General features: G+C 38.7%; 2 protein-coding genes across 4 annotated transcripts in view; one reads left to right on the forward strand and one right to left on the reverse strand.

The window, feature by feature from the left end:
* LOC145445899 (lipoxygenase homology domain-containing protein 1-like) overlaps positions 1 to 16617 on the forward strand; it is a 251303-nt gene that overhangs the window by 57290 nt on the left and 177396 nt on the right. The window lies entirely within an intron of this gene.
* On the reverse strand, positions 96 to 16568 carry LOC145446261 (uncharacterized). 3 transcript variants are annotated; one of them, XM_080324504.1, is made up of 18 exons: positions 16427 to 16568; positions 11672 to 11896; positions 10892 to 11039; positions 9793 to 10222; positions 8795 to 8917; positions 7184 to 7347; positions 6849 to 6924; positions 6568 to 6784; positions 5450 to 5578; positions 5093 to 5184; positions 4760 to 4881; positions 4571 to 4639; positions 3971 to 4162; positions 3687 to 3811; positions 2674 to 2811; positions 2266 to 2410; positions 1649 to 1693; positions 96 to 303 (listed from the first exon to the last, which is right to left on the reverse strand). In XM_080324504.1, the coding sequence occupies exons 2-18, from the start codon at positions 11846 to 11848 to the stop codon at positions 233 to 235; spliced, it is 2463 nt and encodes an 820-aa protein (XP_080180630.1). In that variant the 5' UTR covers positions 11849 to 11896; positions 16427 to 16568; the 3' UTR covers positions 96 to 232. The 3 variants fall into 3 exon arrangements, with proteins under 3 accessions (XP_080180630.1, XP_080180628.1, XP_080180629.1); XM_080324502.1 differs by lacking the exon at positions 16427 to 16568 and adding an exon at positions 16140 to 16293; XM_080324503.1 differs by lacking the exons at positions 96 to 303; positions 16427 to 16568 and adding exons at positions 679 to 878; positions 16140 to 16293 and having other exon boundaries at positions 1592 to 1693.

Below are 16617 nucleotides of genomic sequence, written 5' to 3' on the forward strand. Positions count from 1 at the left end.
TTCACCAGTTCTGTTGAGTAGCCTTTCACTCGCAACATTGATTCTTGCCGGAGCACTTTAAGGACTATATCTAAATTCTAGAGTCCACACAAACGCCCTGCAGTCGCGATATATTTCCAGTGAGTAGTAAACGCGCAGTGTTGGTTTAATTGCATACATGTGTGCAAAATACAAGATGAAAGTGCATTGGGTGACGACTTCTCAAACTCGAAGTAAAATGAAAGCACGAAGGTCATGGACGTTTCCTCGGAGAGTTCGGACTTTTAGAAGCCGCTTTGCCTTCGGCAGTTTTCGGTCTTGACGCTGGAATAAAACGAACATAGCTTAGAAACGTTGCTATGATGAAGTGATTTGGTAAGGCTTGTAATGACGAGACTTGAGTAATGAGTCGCGATTTTTCGTTGACTCGAGTCATTTTTTGAAAAATAGTAAACAACTTGACTAGACTTGAGTCAATTTGTGCGTTGGCTATACTGGTACTCGGGTCATTGCATATGATCCGACTAAGACATATGACTAGAGACATTCTATATGACTTGATTCAATTCTCGTATATCTGGTCCGATACTTGAAAAAGAGGCCCAGAAACTACCTTATATCAATATGAATTAACATGTTTAAAGTGAGAAAAATGAATATATTTTGAATTCAAGGCCTTCGATATTACTCAAGAGTGAGTTGAACCTGACTCGAACTCGATAATGAGCAGTGAACTCCATGACTAGGACTCGGACTCGAGTCTCAACACTATGACTCGGACTCGACCTGTTGCTCCATGACTTGAACTTGACTGGATTGAATTGAAAAAACCTCGACTTGACTCGAGTCAAACTATAAAAGTAAAATTGACTTGTGACTTGAATACGACCCTGGATTCGCTAACATGTAAATCAGGGCCGGCCAACCCGTGGCCCGCGAGAAGGTTTTGAGTGGCCCGCGAGGTAATTTCCGAAATTGGTAATATTATCAAAAATGGATTGCACAGATTGTGACTTGCAAGGCCAACCAAAAATTTGATTAGTCTGGCCGCAACACTTGAGATGTGATTTCTAAAATATCAGTTCCGACGCACTGGCAGATCCATGAGGCAGTCACATTTTGGTAGATCCTCGTACATTACAATAATGCTGAATAATTTGCGATAGATTTATCGTAAGTAAAAATTTTCTACACGCTCCGCGCAACATGTTGTCACTCGATTTCTGGCTCTTAATATTGTTACCCCTTGGTGAAAATGAAAGAACGCCTAATGTATCAGATTGAGTCTAACTATATTCGCGATTACGAGACAAAGTGTTGTTCAACATATGCGACCTTGTGTTTGTGCTCGCAGAAAGACCGTCGACTATGAAACCTAGGCACAAAAGGATGTTGGAGTCTTGGTCGAAGCTTTCGATATCAATGTGTCCAGGCGTCGAGTGGTCCAGTCCGTGCGGGCTGAACCCAGCGATATGCAGCAGGCCCGCAATATAGTCAAGTGACAATATTATTAACCTATGAACTTCGAAAAATTTTCGTGCTTGGCGCAGCTAGTGGCCCGCCCAATAGTTTGTCAATCGAATGTGGCCCTTTGGCTGAAAAGGTTGGCCACCCCTGATCTAAATGGTACCTAGGAACGTGCCTGTAAGACAAAAAAATATATACTCACATTTCCCATCTTTGCCTTTCTTTGTCTTAGAGTCCTTCTCTGACTCTGCACACAAAGAGAGAGTTCATTTATTTATTCAAAAATAAAATTCGTCACCTCAATATTAATAACCATGGAAGTAGTGAAACGACATAATTTTTTACAATCACTAAGCTGATATTAGATGGTATTGACAATGACAGGGAGACCCAATATGACTCAAGTCTTCAAGGCACGAGTAGCTCATACGTAATTGGATGTAGAAATTAACTTCATCCTTCAGTTAGGTAGGAAAATATAGCAAGCAAAGAAACGAAAGCAAAAACGCCGTCAAAACAAAGTACCTTATGTCCATTTAACACATTTCGAGTAAATTAACTTTATGTAAAGTTTTCATCTTCTTTTGGCCTATCTTGACCATGATTAACTTTGAAACAATGTGACAAACATAAACATGGCCAAAAAAATGAAATACTTGATTCTCTACAAATTTGAAAAATGGATCTCAAAGTTTGAAAAATGGACATAAGCTACTTTGATTCCAATGAGACGATAAGACATCAACACTAAAATGAAATAAACTACAAATTCAAATTTTTCAACATTATAATCCCAATCAATTTGCATCCATGGCTGACCTTCTTCTGTGGTAGCCTCCTCATCTTCGCGCACCGGTCGAACCTTTCTCGGATCTTGCGAATTCTCCTTCACTTTGATCTTGCTGCGTAGCGCCAGCATGCATTTGGGCCATGACGCGATCCTGTTGTCAGACACATCCAGGTCCTGAGCAACAAAACACAGTATATTATTATGGTTCTGAAGGATTCAATATAATCCTGCCAAAATTGTACAAAAACTAGTGGCACATAACTCGGACTTTATCGTTTCAACCCTGACTCAGTGGTGAATTGAAAATGACTCGACTTGACTCGAGTCAAAACTATAAAATTCAAATTGACTTGAGACTCGGAGCCTACTTCTTTACTGACCACGTCTGGTCCTTAGGCAGCAGTTTAGTTTGTAGGTCTCTAGCAACTTGAACTGACCTGTAAGGAAGGAAGCTTTCCGAGGCCCTCTGGCAATGATCCAATCAAGTTGTCGCTGACATCAAACTTCTCCAACGATTTCATCCTCCAGATATCGCCGGGAAGGGATGAGATATCATTTTCCCGAAGATCAAGAATCTGCACAAATATTTTTCGTATTCCATGAAAAAAATTATAATCCCTAACTCACTATAACAAAAGAAATGATTTAAACTGAAAGGGGACTAGAACCTATGAGATTTGAAAAATTTCAAAATTTTCCATTCAATTTTTATGGTTGGAAATATTAACATAGTACCTGTGTTCCTGTGTCCTGCCCATATCTCGCCAAAAAATAAGTAAAAATTGCAAAATTTCAACACTACTGGGAATACCGTTAGTATTTTTTTTACTGCGAAAATGTTCAATTGTGTTTTTCTTCACCGTAAAATTTTATTATATCGCTCAATCATACCGAAAATTTTTGTCATAAATGACTTTTATCTTGAGATGAAGTTCTATTCTCCACCCCCAGACCACTAATTAAGACATTGTCTTAGCAGAAACAAGCTTAACCATCACATTAACGGAATCTGTAGTAACTAATTCATGTACGGTTCTATCATCTTTATTGAGTGTTGTATTTATGTCATTTTACCATTTAACTGCTAGCAATACTACTTGCAAAGCTTCTTGAGATACAAAACTATCTACAATTCTCTAGTAGTTGCTGACGATTATTCCTGAGAAGTGTCAGCCAAAATATTTGGGTTTATTCCAATATGAATATACTATTCGATTGTACTACTACCATATCTACAACTTACAATTTACAACTACAATTAAACTCCTACTGCATTCTAACAAATGATATTAATGGTAAACCGAATTTTATTTAAGCTACAATATCTTTTCGAATAGGTAGAAAAAATAGGTGCGCTATTGCTTTTTCACAATTTCAAAGAATATCACAGTGAGAAAAAAAGGTTTGGAACCCCCGCTCCAAAGTTTTACACAGGGCGGCACGTACGAACCTTCATTCTGTATAGATACGGAAGGTCCATTGGAATCTCTTTGACTCGATTTTGAGAAATGTCCAACGAAATGAGAGAAGCCAGAACATCAATCTGGTCGTTGGGAATGGTCGGGAGCTTGTTAGCTGCAGAAGACAGAGAGAGCTGGCCAAATGTTTATGCAGTATAAATGTAACCACGTAAGTAGTGCACGTAGTGAAAACGTACTTGACTACTCCGAAACAATAGGATTACTTTGTTCTGGTCACCACTGCTCGTACGACAATACCACTTTCAACACCAACCTGCTAAATTCATGTGTTTGAGTTTTTTCAGCTCTCCGAAATTTTCCGGGAGCACACGGATGGAATTGTGAGACAAGTCAAAATGCTGTAGAGATCGCAGTTGAATGAGGCCAGGCATGAAATCGGTGATGGCATTTTTAGACAGGTTTAGTTCTCTGAGCTGGAACAGTTGACCGACGCTTTCCGGGATCTCTGCACAGAAAACAGAACTTACGTCCAACTAAAAAAATTCTACTTTTTCAACTTAGATTACAATTATAAAGAGATACAATGAAAATCAAGTTCAGATATCTGCAATCTGCATGGAAAATAGTTGGACAACTAAAAAATGTTCAGTTTTTTCAAGCTAGATTAGAACTAGAATTATAGCAGCACAGTTTCTCCAAATTACATCAAAATTAGAACGACGTAATTTACAAAAACTTGTTAATTGAATTCAATTCCGAATTAGAACGAAATAATACAAAAATCACGTTCAGATGTTTACACAGAAAACAATTTAACAACTAAAAAATTTTCAGCTTTCTCAAATTAGATTAGAATGAAAATTATAGCTTATAGATAAAATTATTATTCAGGTCTAGCTCCGGGTGAACTCACCTTCAATTTCATTATGAGAGAGATCCAGCACAAGGAGAGATCGCAGCTGGCCAAGTTGCGTTGGAACGGCTGGAATCAAACATCCAGGCTTATTGAAAGTAATCAACAAACAAAAAACAAACCAAAAAAACAATATAAACAATAATCAAATAAACAATGAACGAAAAAACACAAATAATATGACTAAACCTTTCAACTTGTTTCTGGCAACCCTTAGCTCTGTGAGCTGACGACACACACACAAATGAACCGGGAATTCGTCCATAGACGTGTCTGAAAGGTCCAGGGTCGATAGAACCAAATGCAGCTCCCTAAAATCAAAGTATTTTGTGAGCAGATAGAAAAGCAAACAACATAAAATTGATTAATATATTGAAATTGAAGTTAACCCGGATATTTTCGTCTGACACTAATCAGGGGTAATCGTCAGCAACTAGTAGAAAATAGAAAAGAACTTGGTATGTCAACAATTGTATCACCAAATATGACGTCTCTTCATAAGCAAACAATTTGCAACCTTACCGGTGTATTTTAGTGATGAAACTTTTAGAATCTTCGCCATTTCCAGGTGGCAGCCGCCATGGATTCCCGGACAATTTCAAGTTACACAAAACCTGGCATGAATTGAACGTTAAAATTTCATCAAAACATCGAGCTATCAGGATTATTTAACGAGACTTCTGTAGGTACTAAACTTCAAATATTGATATTGAAATAAACCTGAATATTTATCGGCCAACACTCGTCAGGTTTATTCAACAGCAAATAGTAGAGAATTGGAAAGAACATAGTATATCAACTGCATATCACCAAATATACCGTCACAGGTATAAAAATTTAAATAATTAAGGTAAACAGATGATTTAGGCTTATTGTTACCTTTCCGGCATCGTCTGGAGGGGATAAAGTGGTAAAGTTGTTGTCCGTGATGTCGAAAGTGTGAAGGTTTTCCAAATATTTGAAGCTCTTTGGGGCGAAAGTTAGCTGATTTCTCGCTAGTAGTAGGACCTGAAGAGTAAAAGTTGGATAGAGCTGGTCTCAGTCTTTTAAAGGGCTGAGCATAATCATTCGAGTCAGGGTTGTAACCAAGTCACAAGGCTCCGAGTCACAAGTCAATCTCACTTTTATAGTTTTGACTCGAGTCAAGTCGAGTCATTTTCAATTCACCACCGAGTCAAGTCCAGGTCCAAGTCATCGAGCAGGGGTTCGAATCCGAGTCATGGTATTATGACTCGAGTCCGATTCCAAGTCTGTTTGGGGATATCGGATGGTTCGCATTTATAGTATACTAATTTAACTCACTTTTAACAGTTTCACGTCGCATTTTCAAGTACCAGTAGGCCTACCAATAGACAAAATCTCAAAAGGGTGGTTACTTTACTATTTTTCAAAATCACAATGAAATGCCGGTCTTAGCTGTCTGAGTCTCGAGTCCAAGTCGAGTCAATACACAGATTGAATCGAGTCAAGTCGAGTCATTTCCGTATTTTGAGAAAATCACTCAAGTCAAGTCGAGTCATCAGAAAATCGTGACTCGAGTCTGACTCGAGTCATTACAACCCTGATTTGAGTACTCGAATCTGAACCGAGTATTAATCATACCGATTTCAATTATGCAGTGAGAGAGAATTTTTTTCGAGTACTGAAATTATACACTCCTTGCCACAAAGAGTCAATTTATATTGTATTGTGATATTATAGTTGTATGTTCGATACTATTTTCCACTGTGGAAGCTTTGAAACCTCGATTGGACGTATCACAGCATTGTCACAAAGTGGAATGAAATAGGCATGGCAAAAAAATATACCAAATAATCCTTAATGTGATGTAGAAATGGCAATATATTATTTTTGGTAGTATAAAAGGTGCATATTTTAACTTTCCACAGCTTTCATTCTGCTGTGACGTCATCAAACATGTTGCTCGAATACCGTACTCAAAGCCTAACAGTCAATTCATAATCAAATCATTCAGGTAGGCCGTTATTTCCACGTACTTGGAGCGATCTCAGTTTCCGTAGGTCCTCTGGAAATTGTTCGAGCATATTGTCATTGAGGTCAAGGGTCACAAGAAGTTGATGCGTCCCCAGAGAAGGGGGAATCTCCTCGATCTTATTGTGATGCAATATAAGATCTTTCAACGTCGTCACTTCTCCGACGCTCTTGGGAATTTTGGTCAGTTCGTTTTCCGCGAGATTCAGGATTCGCAGCCACCTGCGGAAATGTAGTTTTAAGCAGTTTTAACGTGCAGTTTCGATAATAAATTTGATTCACTGACTTGAAACCTTCAAATTTATCGGGAATCTCCTTCAACCTGTTTCCGGAGGCTTCGAGAGTTTCGAGTACGTGCAGACCTGCATTTACAAAAGACGCAAACACTCAGACTTGTACAAACTATTGGATTTGTAAAATGCGCAACCAGAACTAGAACTACTCACTTTTCAAAATGCGTTGCTAGAACTAAAACTAGTCACTTTTTAAAATCTTCGACTAGAACTAGAACTACTCAAAAACCAGTAGCTAGTTGACCGTCAACTAACGGTAAATGGTAGTTTGCACAATGCACATTTGCACAATCTATGCATCAGTATTTTCGCCCACAAGTGATCTCACCCATTAGCTCTTCTATCGAGACAAGCTGATTGGAAGTGACATAGAGATGCTGAAGACAGACCATTTCACTGAAATCTTCCGGCACTTTCATCAAACTGTTATTCGTCAGATTGAGTGTCCGCAAACGACGCATCGCACCCATGCCTACCGGAAGACTCGATATTCTGTAAAGTAATACAGGAACCTGCAGGGCTGTAACCAAGTCACAAGGTTCAGAGCCTCAAGTCAATCTTACTTTTACAGTTTTGACTCGAGTCGGGTCGAGTCATTTTCAATTCACCGCCAAGTCAAGTCCGAGTCGAAGTCATAGTTACATTACCATTCAATTTTAGATTCAAGTCATTTTTTACAACTCTGGGTGAAAATAATCCCTCACATCATAATATACTCATTTGTCTCACCCTTAACCTGTGCCTACTTTCAGAACTTCTCATGTGGTTATGATTTTAGATTACTTTTACTTCCACTTAACAGTTCTCAGGTTTTAGGCAAAACTAGGCCTAGAATACTTACTTTATTACTTACCCTAATTTTCCAAGTATAGTACGCCCCCATGTATAATACGCACCCCTAAAATAGCATGCAAATTCTGGGAAAAAGCCTGTACCCATGTATAGTACGCACCCTGAATTTCAGTACATGAATAGTTCCGATTTCGTATACGATACCATTCTGTTTTGCGATGTCACTCTTGAACAATCATGACACAACGATCGCTAATCATTATACAATTAGCGAGATTTTCTTTAAACGATAGTAGATAGCAGCCAAAGCCTGCGAGGCCGGCGGCAAGATAGTTTAGGGTTGGGCCAACAAACCGCACGACGCCTATTACAGATGCGATTGCTCAGGCTAACGGTTACGTCGTGCGCATCAGGTCTGTTGGAGATGCGACTGATTACGCAAGCGATTTACCTTGCGCACATGGCCTCTTGTATATGTATATGCGATTGTTCGTGGCTGTTGTTGACGCGATGAATTAGCGAGAATTGCCGCAGGCGATTGCCTATGAGCGACCTAATTTCGCTCGCGTACAAACGGCAAACCAACTCAGCAGGAGATCGCGTGCTTGTGCACACGACTCTCGTTAATTGGCAACACGCTTCCCGCTAATTGGCAGCGCGTTACACTATAATACGAATTACTTTGCGCGGTGGCTGAACGTGATGCGCGATTGGAAACGAACATGAAGAAAGGTGTGATTTCAAGTTTTTCATCGAGGGAGAATTTTTTCAAGGCTTGTTGTACCCATATATAATACGCACCCCCTATTATAGGGCAAAAAATCGTAAAAATTTTGCGCATTATACCTGGAAAATTACGGTAATCGGAAATTGCTACTTGTACTTGAGTGTGAATCTATGTTGTTACTTCTACTTGAGTACCAACAATGACGGCTTTGACCACCGCTACTCTTACCAGACTTATTCAAACAGTAAAAAGACAGTTTCTGACCCGATTTGTTTCGAGTCATACGACTTGGCATGACTCTAGTACAAGTTGACTCAATGAAAAAAGCGACTCAAGTCACGTCGACTCTTTCCATATTTAAGAAAATGACTCGAGTCAAGTCAAATCCATGACAACCCTGATAGCTTGCGAAAAACCTACCTGTTATTAGAAAGGTCGACGACAGTTAATCCACAGCCAGCACTGCACAAAGTCCCTGGGATCGTCTCCAGATGATTACTGGAAGCGTCGAGAAAGGATAAATATCGGAGGGCTCCCAGTGCTCTGTATAAAATAAAGCAGGAATGAGAAACACTCTCCATTCTTACAGTCTAATCCCAGCGGTTCTTAACACTTACTAACCTGGCGAACCCTCACTCTATTCTGCCAGCCTTTATCATTCCGCAGATTTTTACAGAATTACAAAAAACAAAAACTGAATACATTGCTAAATGCTGGTGCACTGCGCATCAGCAACGGTATTAAAAGAACAAAACTATTGAAACATAATTTATACAAAAAACAAAAATATGATGATAAATATGTAGCCTAATGCATATCAGTGTTACTTTTGTCATATGAGTCCGGTGTGTATCTTGATCTTCGGTCAGACTTGTACAAACTAGCAATTTAATTAGTTGACGATCAACGAACTACCGTTTGTTTTTGAATAGTTCTAGTTCTAGATCGAGTTGTGTATTTAGAAAAGTGAAAGTGAGTAGTTTCAATTCTAGTTGCGCATTTTAAAAATAATTTAGTTGTAGCCCAACTAGAAAACAGATGACATCGTCTGGCGTACCGGTATGCTGTTTTAATATTTAATTAATATTGCATATTCAGAGTCATCACAACTAACAGTGGCGTAGCCAGGGATTTTTGGACTCGCAATTCAAACTCAACACCAATACTTCTCGAATGCCAATTCCATCGCCAATATTTCTTTCCTCATTTACAATTCAGTAATTCGTATTATCCGTTAGTAGCTGGTTAGTTAGTAGCTAGTTCTAGTTGCGAGTATTAATAAGTGAGTAGTTCTAGTTCTACATTTTGAAAATGTTGTAGTTTGTACAAGTCTGGACCAGCGAACCCCTGAGAGTGGCTCAGTGAGCCCCTGGTTTAACCGTAATCGGCGCTCAAGCCTGTATTTTTTATCCACTCACGTAGGAAGATGCATCAACTGGTTGCCAGAAACATTGATATGAGTCAGACGATGCAGTTTGTCCAAATCTTCCGGAAGACTCGTCAGCTTATTGTTGGCTAGATTGATGACAGCTATGTTCCCTTTGGCCTTCTTTGTGATTTTGATCGCCGGTAAAGATTCAATCATATTCCCAGACGCGTTGATCGCTTTGGGGAGACGATATATCGACACTGGCAATGTCTTGATGGAGTTATTCGATACGTCCAACATGATCATGTTCGGGGAAGCTCCGATCATTTTCGGGAGCTTTCGGATTCGATTGTTTGACATAATGCATGTTTCTAACCCGGTTGCTTTGTGAAGGGTTCTGGGAACAGCCTTGATCTTGTTATCGGCTGCATTGAGATGCGAGAGCTTCTTCATTCGAGATATGGAGCCTGGGATTGTTCCTGTAAACAGAGATGCGCTGAGTATCTTCAACGATAGTATTCATAACAATATCTATTGCAAAAATATATATATTTAAATAAGCTTTTAGAAGTGCATATTTTGGATATCTTAACAAACAATAGGCAATACGGTATTCATATTTTTTAAATAACAACGTAAATACATTCACAATGAAATAAACCCAAATATTTTCGACTGACACTTGTTAGGGGTAATCGTCAGCAACTAGTAGAGAATTGAAGAGAACATTGTATATTAAAAATCGTATCACAAAATATGACATCAACAGCATGCAATTTTGAATAATGATCAAGGCAAGCAGATAGCTTAAGCTCAATATGATATGTAGGCCTATTCCATTGTATATTGAAGTACGTCTGTACCTTTAAAAGACTCTACTTACATATATATATAATATATAAATATATATATATAATGACATAAATATGGGAATATGAATAACTTGTTTGTTATGATAACTATATTTAAACTGAAAGACTTTTTGAGTGCTTCTTATCAAGACTTATCAACACAGTAAAGGCAGCGGAAAAGTATTTCAGTGTATATTTATATAGTTATTCTTACAATGGATATTGTTATGGCAGCTATCTTCAAGTTCTGTACCGTGAACCAGTTATTAAATGACAATAAAGCAAACAAACCCATACCGAGAATGTTATTCTGAACGTCCATTTTCTTCAGAGACTGGAGAGCTGACAGGCTTCGTGGTAACTTTTTCAACTTGTTATTTTGAGCATTCAGCTCTTGGGTCTGCGTCATGAGATCTTCGTTGGCATAAACCTCTTCCGGGATAGCCTTCAGAAAACATGATTTCTTTGGGATGGGAGAGATATGACAAGCAGTTTGGTACTTACAGCCGAAGTCTTCAAAATCAAGTCAGACTTGAGAACAAGACAATTCTAGTTGTCTAATCAAACTAATTAGATCAAAAACTGGTAATCTAATTCTAATATAATCTGTGAAGTGTACCTATGCTGCAATGCTACAGGAGAACTGTATCGGGTGAGATGTGGCAAGCTAAGTGTACAGACATTTGTTATTGTCGCGGTTATGAGAAACAACTCTGATTTGATCTGTTTCTTTCTAATTCGGAAATAAATTCAATTTTAAAGTTTTCACAAATGCTGAAAATGTTCAAGTTTTCAAGCGTTTCTACTCAATAAGAAGTAGAAGTACCACCTTACATTTCTATTCAATCACAAGCAGAAGTTGCTATTTCCAAGACATGACAAAACTACTTCAAGTAGAAAAGTAGAAGATGAAAGGTCTGGAAAAGTACTCGAGTAGTTCTAGTTCTAGTTGCGAGTAGAAAAGTGAGTAGTTCTAGTTCAATCCCACCAGTTTTGAGAAGTGAGAAGTTTTAGTTCCAATTTTGTTGCACATTTTGAAAATCTAGTAGTTAATGTAAGCCTGATCTGATCACAAACCTTCAAATTGACGGTGTCAAAATCTACGATGATCATGTTGCTGAATCTGTGCATGTGTCTCGAGACATTGGTGGGCACCGATTCCAGTCTACTGCCGGGTCCGACACGCGGGGGTGGCTGGTTCTTCTGCTTACTGCTCCCAGTACGGGTTGAAGGACGTGGCGCGGTGGTTGCCATGCTTGAACTACTGCTCAAGTACCCGGGCACCGACTTGGTCCGTTGAATCTGAAATCCAAATCCATCACCCTATTATAACTAGGGCTATCATTTTTGACATGTCAAAAAAGGTCTAAATTGTTGCGTTACGTCAAAAAGTTGTCAAAAATGTTTTGCAAGTCGAATTGTCTTTGTGTCGCAGAGGTTCCAATGTCTGCGAATTTTTTATTTTACACCTTTTAAAATTTCAACAAATGATTGACTGATTATCAGAAAATGTAGCTTAGTATCTCTAGTTGTACTGCAATAAATTTCAAATTTTCACACAATACTGCGTACCTTGGCTACTTGAGTTCTTCATAAACCAAAATTTTGTCAAAAAAAGCCAATTTTTCGTTTTGAGCTCAAAAAATAATCGCCCTAATTATAATTTGAAAAAATATTATAAGATTGTTTTTGAAAAATTATTAATAAAAATTATGACATGTAGAGCTACATTTTGATATCACAATGTGATTGCATTTATTTGTGCCTAATTAGGTTGAGATATATCACACCAGGCAGTATGTCCTAAGCATACCGAATATCAATTTGATTTATCATAGTTCATTATTAACTACTTCCAGCATGAAAAGTAAATACGTGACACCACACTACTCATGATAAGCATAGGTAACTACTTCGACATAACTATAAACCAGTTTGTATTCATCAATATCGTGTTAAAATCACCATTATTTGACACAGTTGCCAGTAAATTCGGCCCTCGGTAAATTCGGCCCTCCGAAAATATTGTATTAAAATGTATTACCAACCGTTAACATGAATTAATTACATAATTATACTATTATCAAGTGATTTTGAGGTCAGGCTATGCGTAGATCGCGTAATCGTGGGAGATAGCGCGGATATTTACCGGGCCGAATTTACCGAAAGCCGAATTTACCAGGTAAATTCGGCCCTCGGAGAATTTTGTATAAAAATGTATTACCAACTATTAATGTGAATTAATTACATAATTATATTATTATCAAGTGATTTGGAGATCAGGGTATGCGTATATCACGCAGTCACGGGAGATAACGCGAATATTTACGGGGCCGAATTTACCGAGGGCAAAATTTACTCGGTAAATTCGGCACTAAGAGAATTTTGTATTAAAATGTATTACCAACTATTATTATGAATTAATTACATAATTATATTATTATCAAGTGATTTGGAGGTCAGGGTATGCGTAGATCACGCAGTCACGCAGTCACTGCGTGATTAGATCAGGTGACGCGACGCTCACATATCGACCACACGTGGTCTGCTAGGTTGGGGGAAGGGTATTAGGGTTCAGTAGACAGAATATTAGGGTTGGGGAGGGGGGACATTAACTCTAACCCAATGGTCTCAAACTCAAATGTGCTCGCGGGCCCATTTCCTACTTTTTGATGGCGCCGCGGTCCGCAGCACCAATAATAGGGGAATTCAATGTATTTCCAAGTAGGCCTTATCTGACGGGACCTTGCACACGCATCGTTAAAATGTGATTTACTATTGTGAATTCCCGCCTGGCACGACAAAAATCACATTTGTAAATATTTGAATAAAATTGTTGCTGTACTTGGCATAGTTTGTCAAATTATTTAGTTGTAGAGGTAGAATTTAAGAATTTTACAAAGATTGATCTGATGTCAGAGCATCGGAGCAGTACAGCCTAATCCGGGTTTCGGGTATAAGCCTACTCCCGATAACTATGCTATATTGATCATGTCATTACCAAAGTCAAACCTAATCAGCGTTCGATTTACCTTCGAAATGGAACAGACCAATAACAACTTAATCATAATTGAATACTGTGCAGTAGCAGTAGAAATGTGTCATCGCCGAAGAATCCATCGGTGTTACAGCTGTGAAGCATTGGCTACGACTACTTAATACTTTCCACATTAAATTGGCGATAATAACATATAAAAGATACCCAAGATGACACAGAACAAGATGACACAGAATGTAACCAACTTATACTTCAAACGGGCAACATAATGCCAATGGCGGTTGCCATACCGACCTGCTTCGATATCTAAATAAGCTTAACTTTTGATATTTTACTGTTTCTCATACCAGTTTGATGGTTTGTTGCGTTCGTGGTTGTACCAAGTCACGGCATTCTGAGTCACAAAAAGTCTTTCTCTGATTGTAACGTGTGACGCGACGAGTACGAGTAATTCTACAGAAGGTCGCGGCCAAGTCCAAATCACAATTTTCAGTCACGAATCATCAACGGGTCACGTTTTATCATCATGATCTTCCACTGCGTGGTAACTTTTGAAAGTGATGTAATAGTGAAGTTTGATGAGTAGTTTCAGGCTTCTGGAGTAGTTTCAGAGCGAATTTTAAGCTCTCAAAATAAAAAAGAAATTGGTAGTTGAATATTGTCGAATGCTTCGAAATCCAAAATGCCGTCGCGGGCCGCGTGTTTGAGACCTCTTCTCTAACCTCAACCCTGAACCTAATCCCCAACCCTAATATCTCCACACCCAACAATCTTGGAATACCTTAACCCTAACCCTAACCCTAACCAACCCTAATATCCCCTCTCAACCAACTCCAGTACCCAATCACACAGAATTTACCGAGGCCGAATTTACCGAGGGCCGAAGTGACCAAAGGCCGAATTTACCGGCGGCTGAATTTACCTATAGGGTTGGTGTGATTGCATGCAAAATAAGGTCAGAAACATGCAAAATAAGGTCAGTCGCGATATGCAAAATAAGGTCAGTCACATGCAAAATAAGGTCAGTCGCGACATGCAAAATACGGTCTGTGACCAGAAAGTTAGGGTTGGGGGTTAGCATGTTTAGAGTAGGGGTGAGGGTTTGGGTTGGATTTCTAGTCATTAGGGTTAGAATAGTCCGCGCCTAAAGCCAAATTTCAAATCAATTTATTTTATGGAATCAGATTTAAAACATGTTTCCTATAGCAACTTCAAATCGAAATATTAATTTTTCATATCAATATTAAAATTTCATATCCAACTATAGCCTGGATCTAGATCTTAAATCCGAAGATGTTTCAACACACACAAGTAGTTCCTTCATGATACTTCAAATCCATATTTCAAATTCAACTTTTTTCGATTTAAAATTTAATTTTCTTTCCTATAGTAGTCCTACTGTCGATTTACATTTTTCTTATCAACATTGAAATTCCTTATCTATATCCTAAATCTAAAGATATTTCAATATGGGCACTTGAGCAGTTCTGACGCGCACAATAAGGACATACACATGCAAAACAAGGCCAATCGCTACATGCAGAATAAGGACAGTCACATGCAAAATAAGGTCAATCGTTACATGCAGAATAAGGTCAGTCACATGCAAAATAAGGTCAGTCGCATGCAAAATAAGGTCAGTCGTGACATGCAAAATAAGGTCAGTCACATTTAAAATAAGGTCAATTGCTACATGCAGAATAAGGACAGTCACAAACTCACAATCATGTTAGTGTTACGGAAGGTCCATAAGGTTGGGGGTTAGGGCCCGGGTGGGGTTCCTTGAGGGTTTGTGTAATTTGGGTAGGGTTCCTTAGGGTTTAGGGGGTTTCTTAGGATTGAGGTGCGGTTTATTAGGGTTCGGGTAATCCTGTATGGAATCGGTGTCCTGTGCTCACACCATTCTTAATTTATATTTATTTTTATTAAATTACTTCCACTTGGATAATCATCGCTGCTCAACTGATATATTAGGCAAAACGTACCGAGATTCCAGTAGGGCGGGTAATTAGGGTTGGGTGTTAGGGGCATATTACACCCACCTAAAATACGCCAACCCCAGCCCTAATGACCCTCACCCCTAACCTAAACACGCTAACCCCCAACCCTAACATCATGGTCACTGACCTTATTTTGCATGCCGCGACTGACCTTATTTTGCATGTGATTGACCTAATTTTGCATGTTGCGACAGTCCTTATTTTGCATGTTTCTGACCTTATTTTGCATGCAATCATACCAACCCTCCTCGAATCTACTGGCAATCATTTCACACACAATAAACATTAGCCACTATTGTTTACATAATACAACACTTAACAAGCGGTATATTGGGGTCAGTCTCCTCGAGTACCCTTGTAAAGCTTTTCAAATCACTTCACACATTGCTAATTCTTTTATGATTAAGAAAATGTATTATTGTGTAGCGACCAGGTGCCATGCTGGATATCAAATCCATATCTCGTCATGACCAGAAAGTCTAGTGCTTTATCAAGAATATATTGTTCTTCATACTCTTGTTAGAAGTTAATCAAGAGAATAACTTACGGGTCTTGCAACTGTCGCCATCGCTGCGATTCAAATAAATTAATTCTATTTACCGGATGCAAATGGCATGCTTGTTGCCTATAGCAACTATATTCACTCATGCGGAAAACTCAGGGATGTATAGGAATAGTTCTAGAGCAGTGCCTGTAATAATGATCTTGATCGATGGCCCAACCGCCTAAGTATTGTTTTCGACGTTACTACTTCCAACCAATAATTGACTTCGTCTTCAGCTAGATTCGTTCTGTAACACTCTCCATTTACAAATTGACTGAAAATATTCTTACCTCCGACTCTTTCTGCTTTCGAAAGCTCCCCAGAAATGCTTTCACGGTGTATAGTTGCCTAGTTGCCAAATCCTAGTCTTATCCTCGAGTTACTTTTCTATAGAAATGCATTTATGGTATACGAAAGATTCTGAGAGCTCTCCGTAAATATGTAATTTTTACTTTTATGCTATAAGTTTCGATGCTAATCC

This window comes from Botryllus schlosseri, chromosome 9 (genome assembly GCF_051294905.1).
Source record: "Botryllus schlosseri isolate E-star chromosome 9, Bs_hap1, whole genome shotgun sequence".
NCBI lineage: Eukaryota > Metazoa > Chordata > Ascidiacea > Stolidobranchia > Styelidae > Botryllus > Botryllus schlosseri.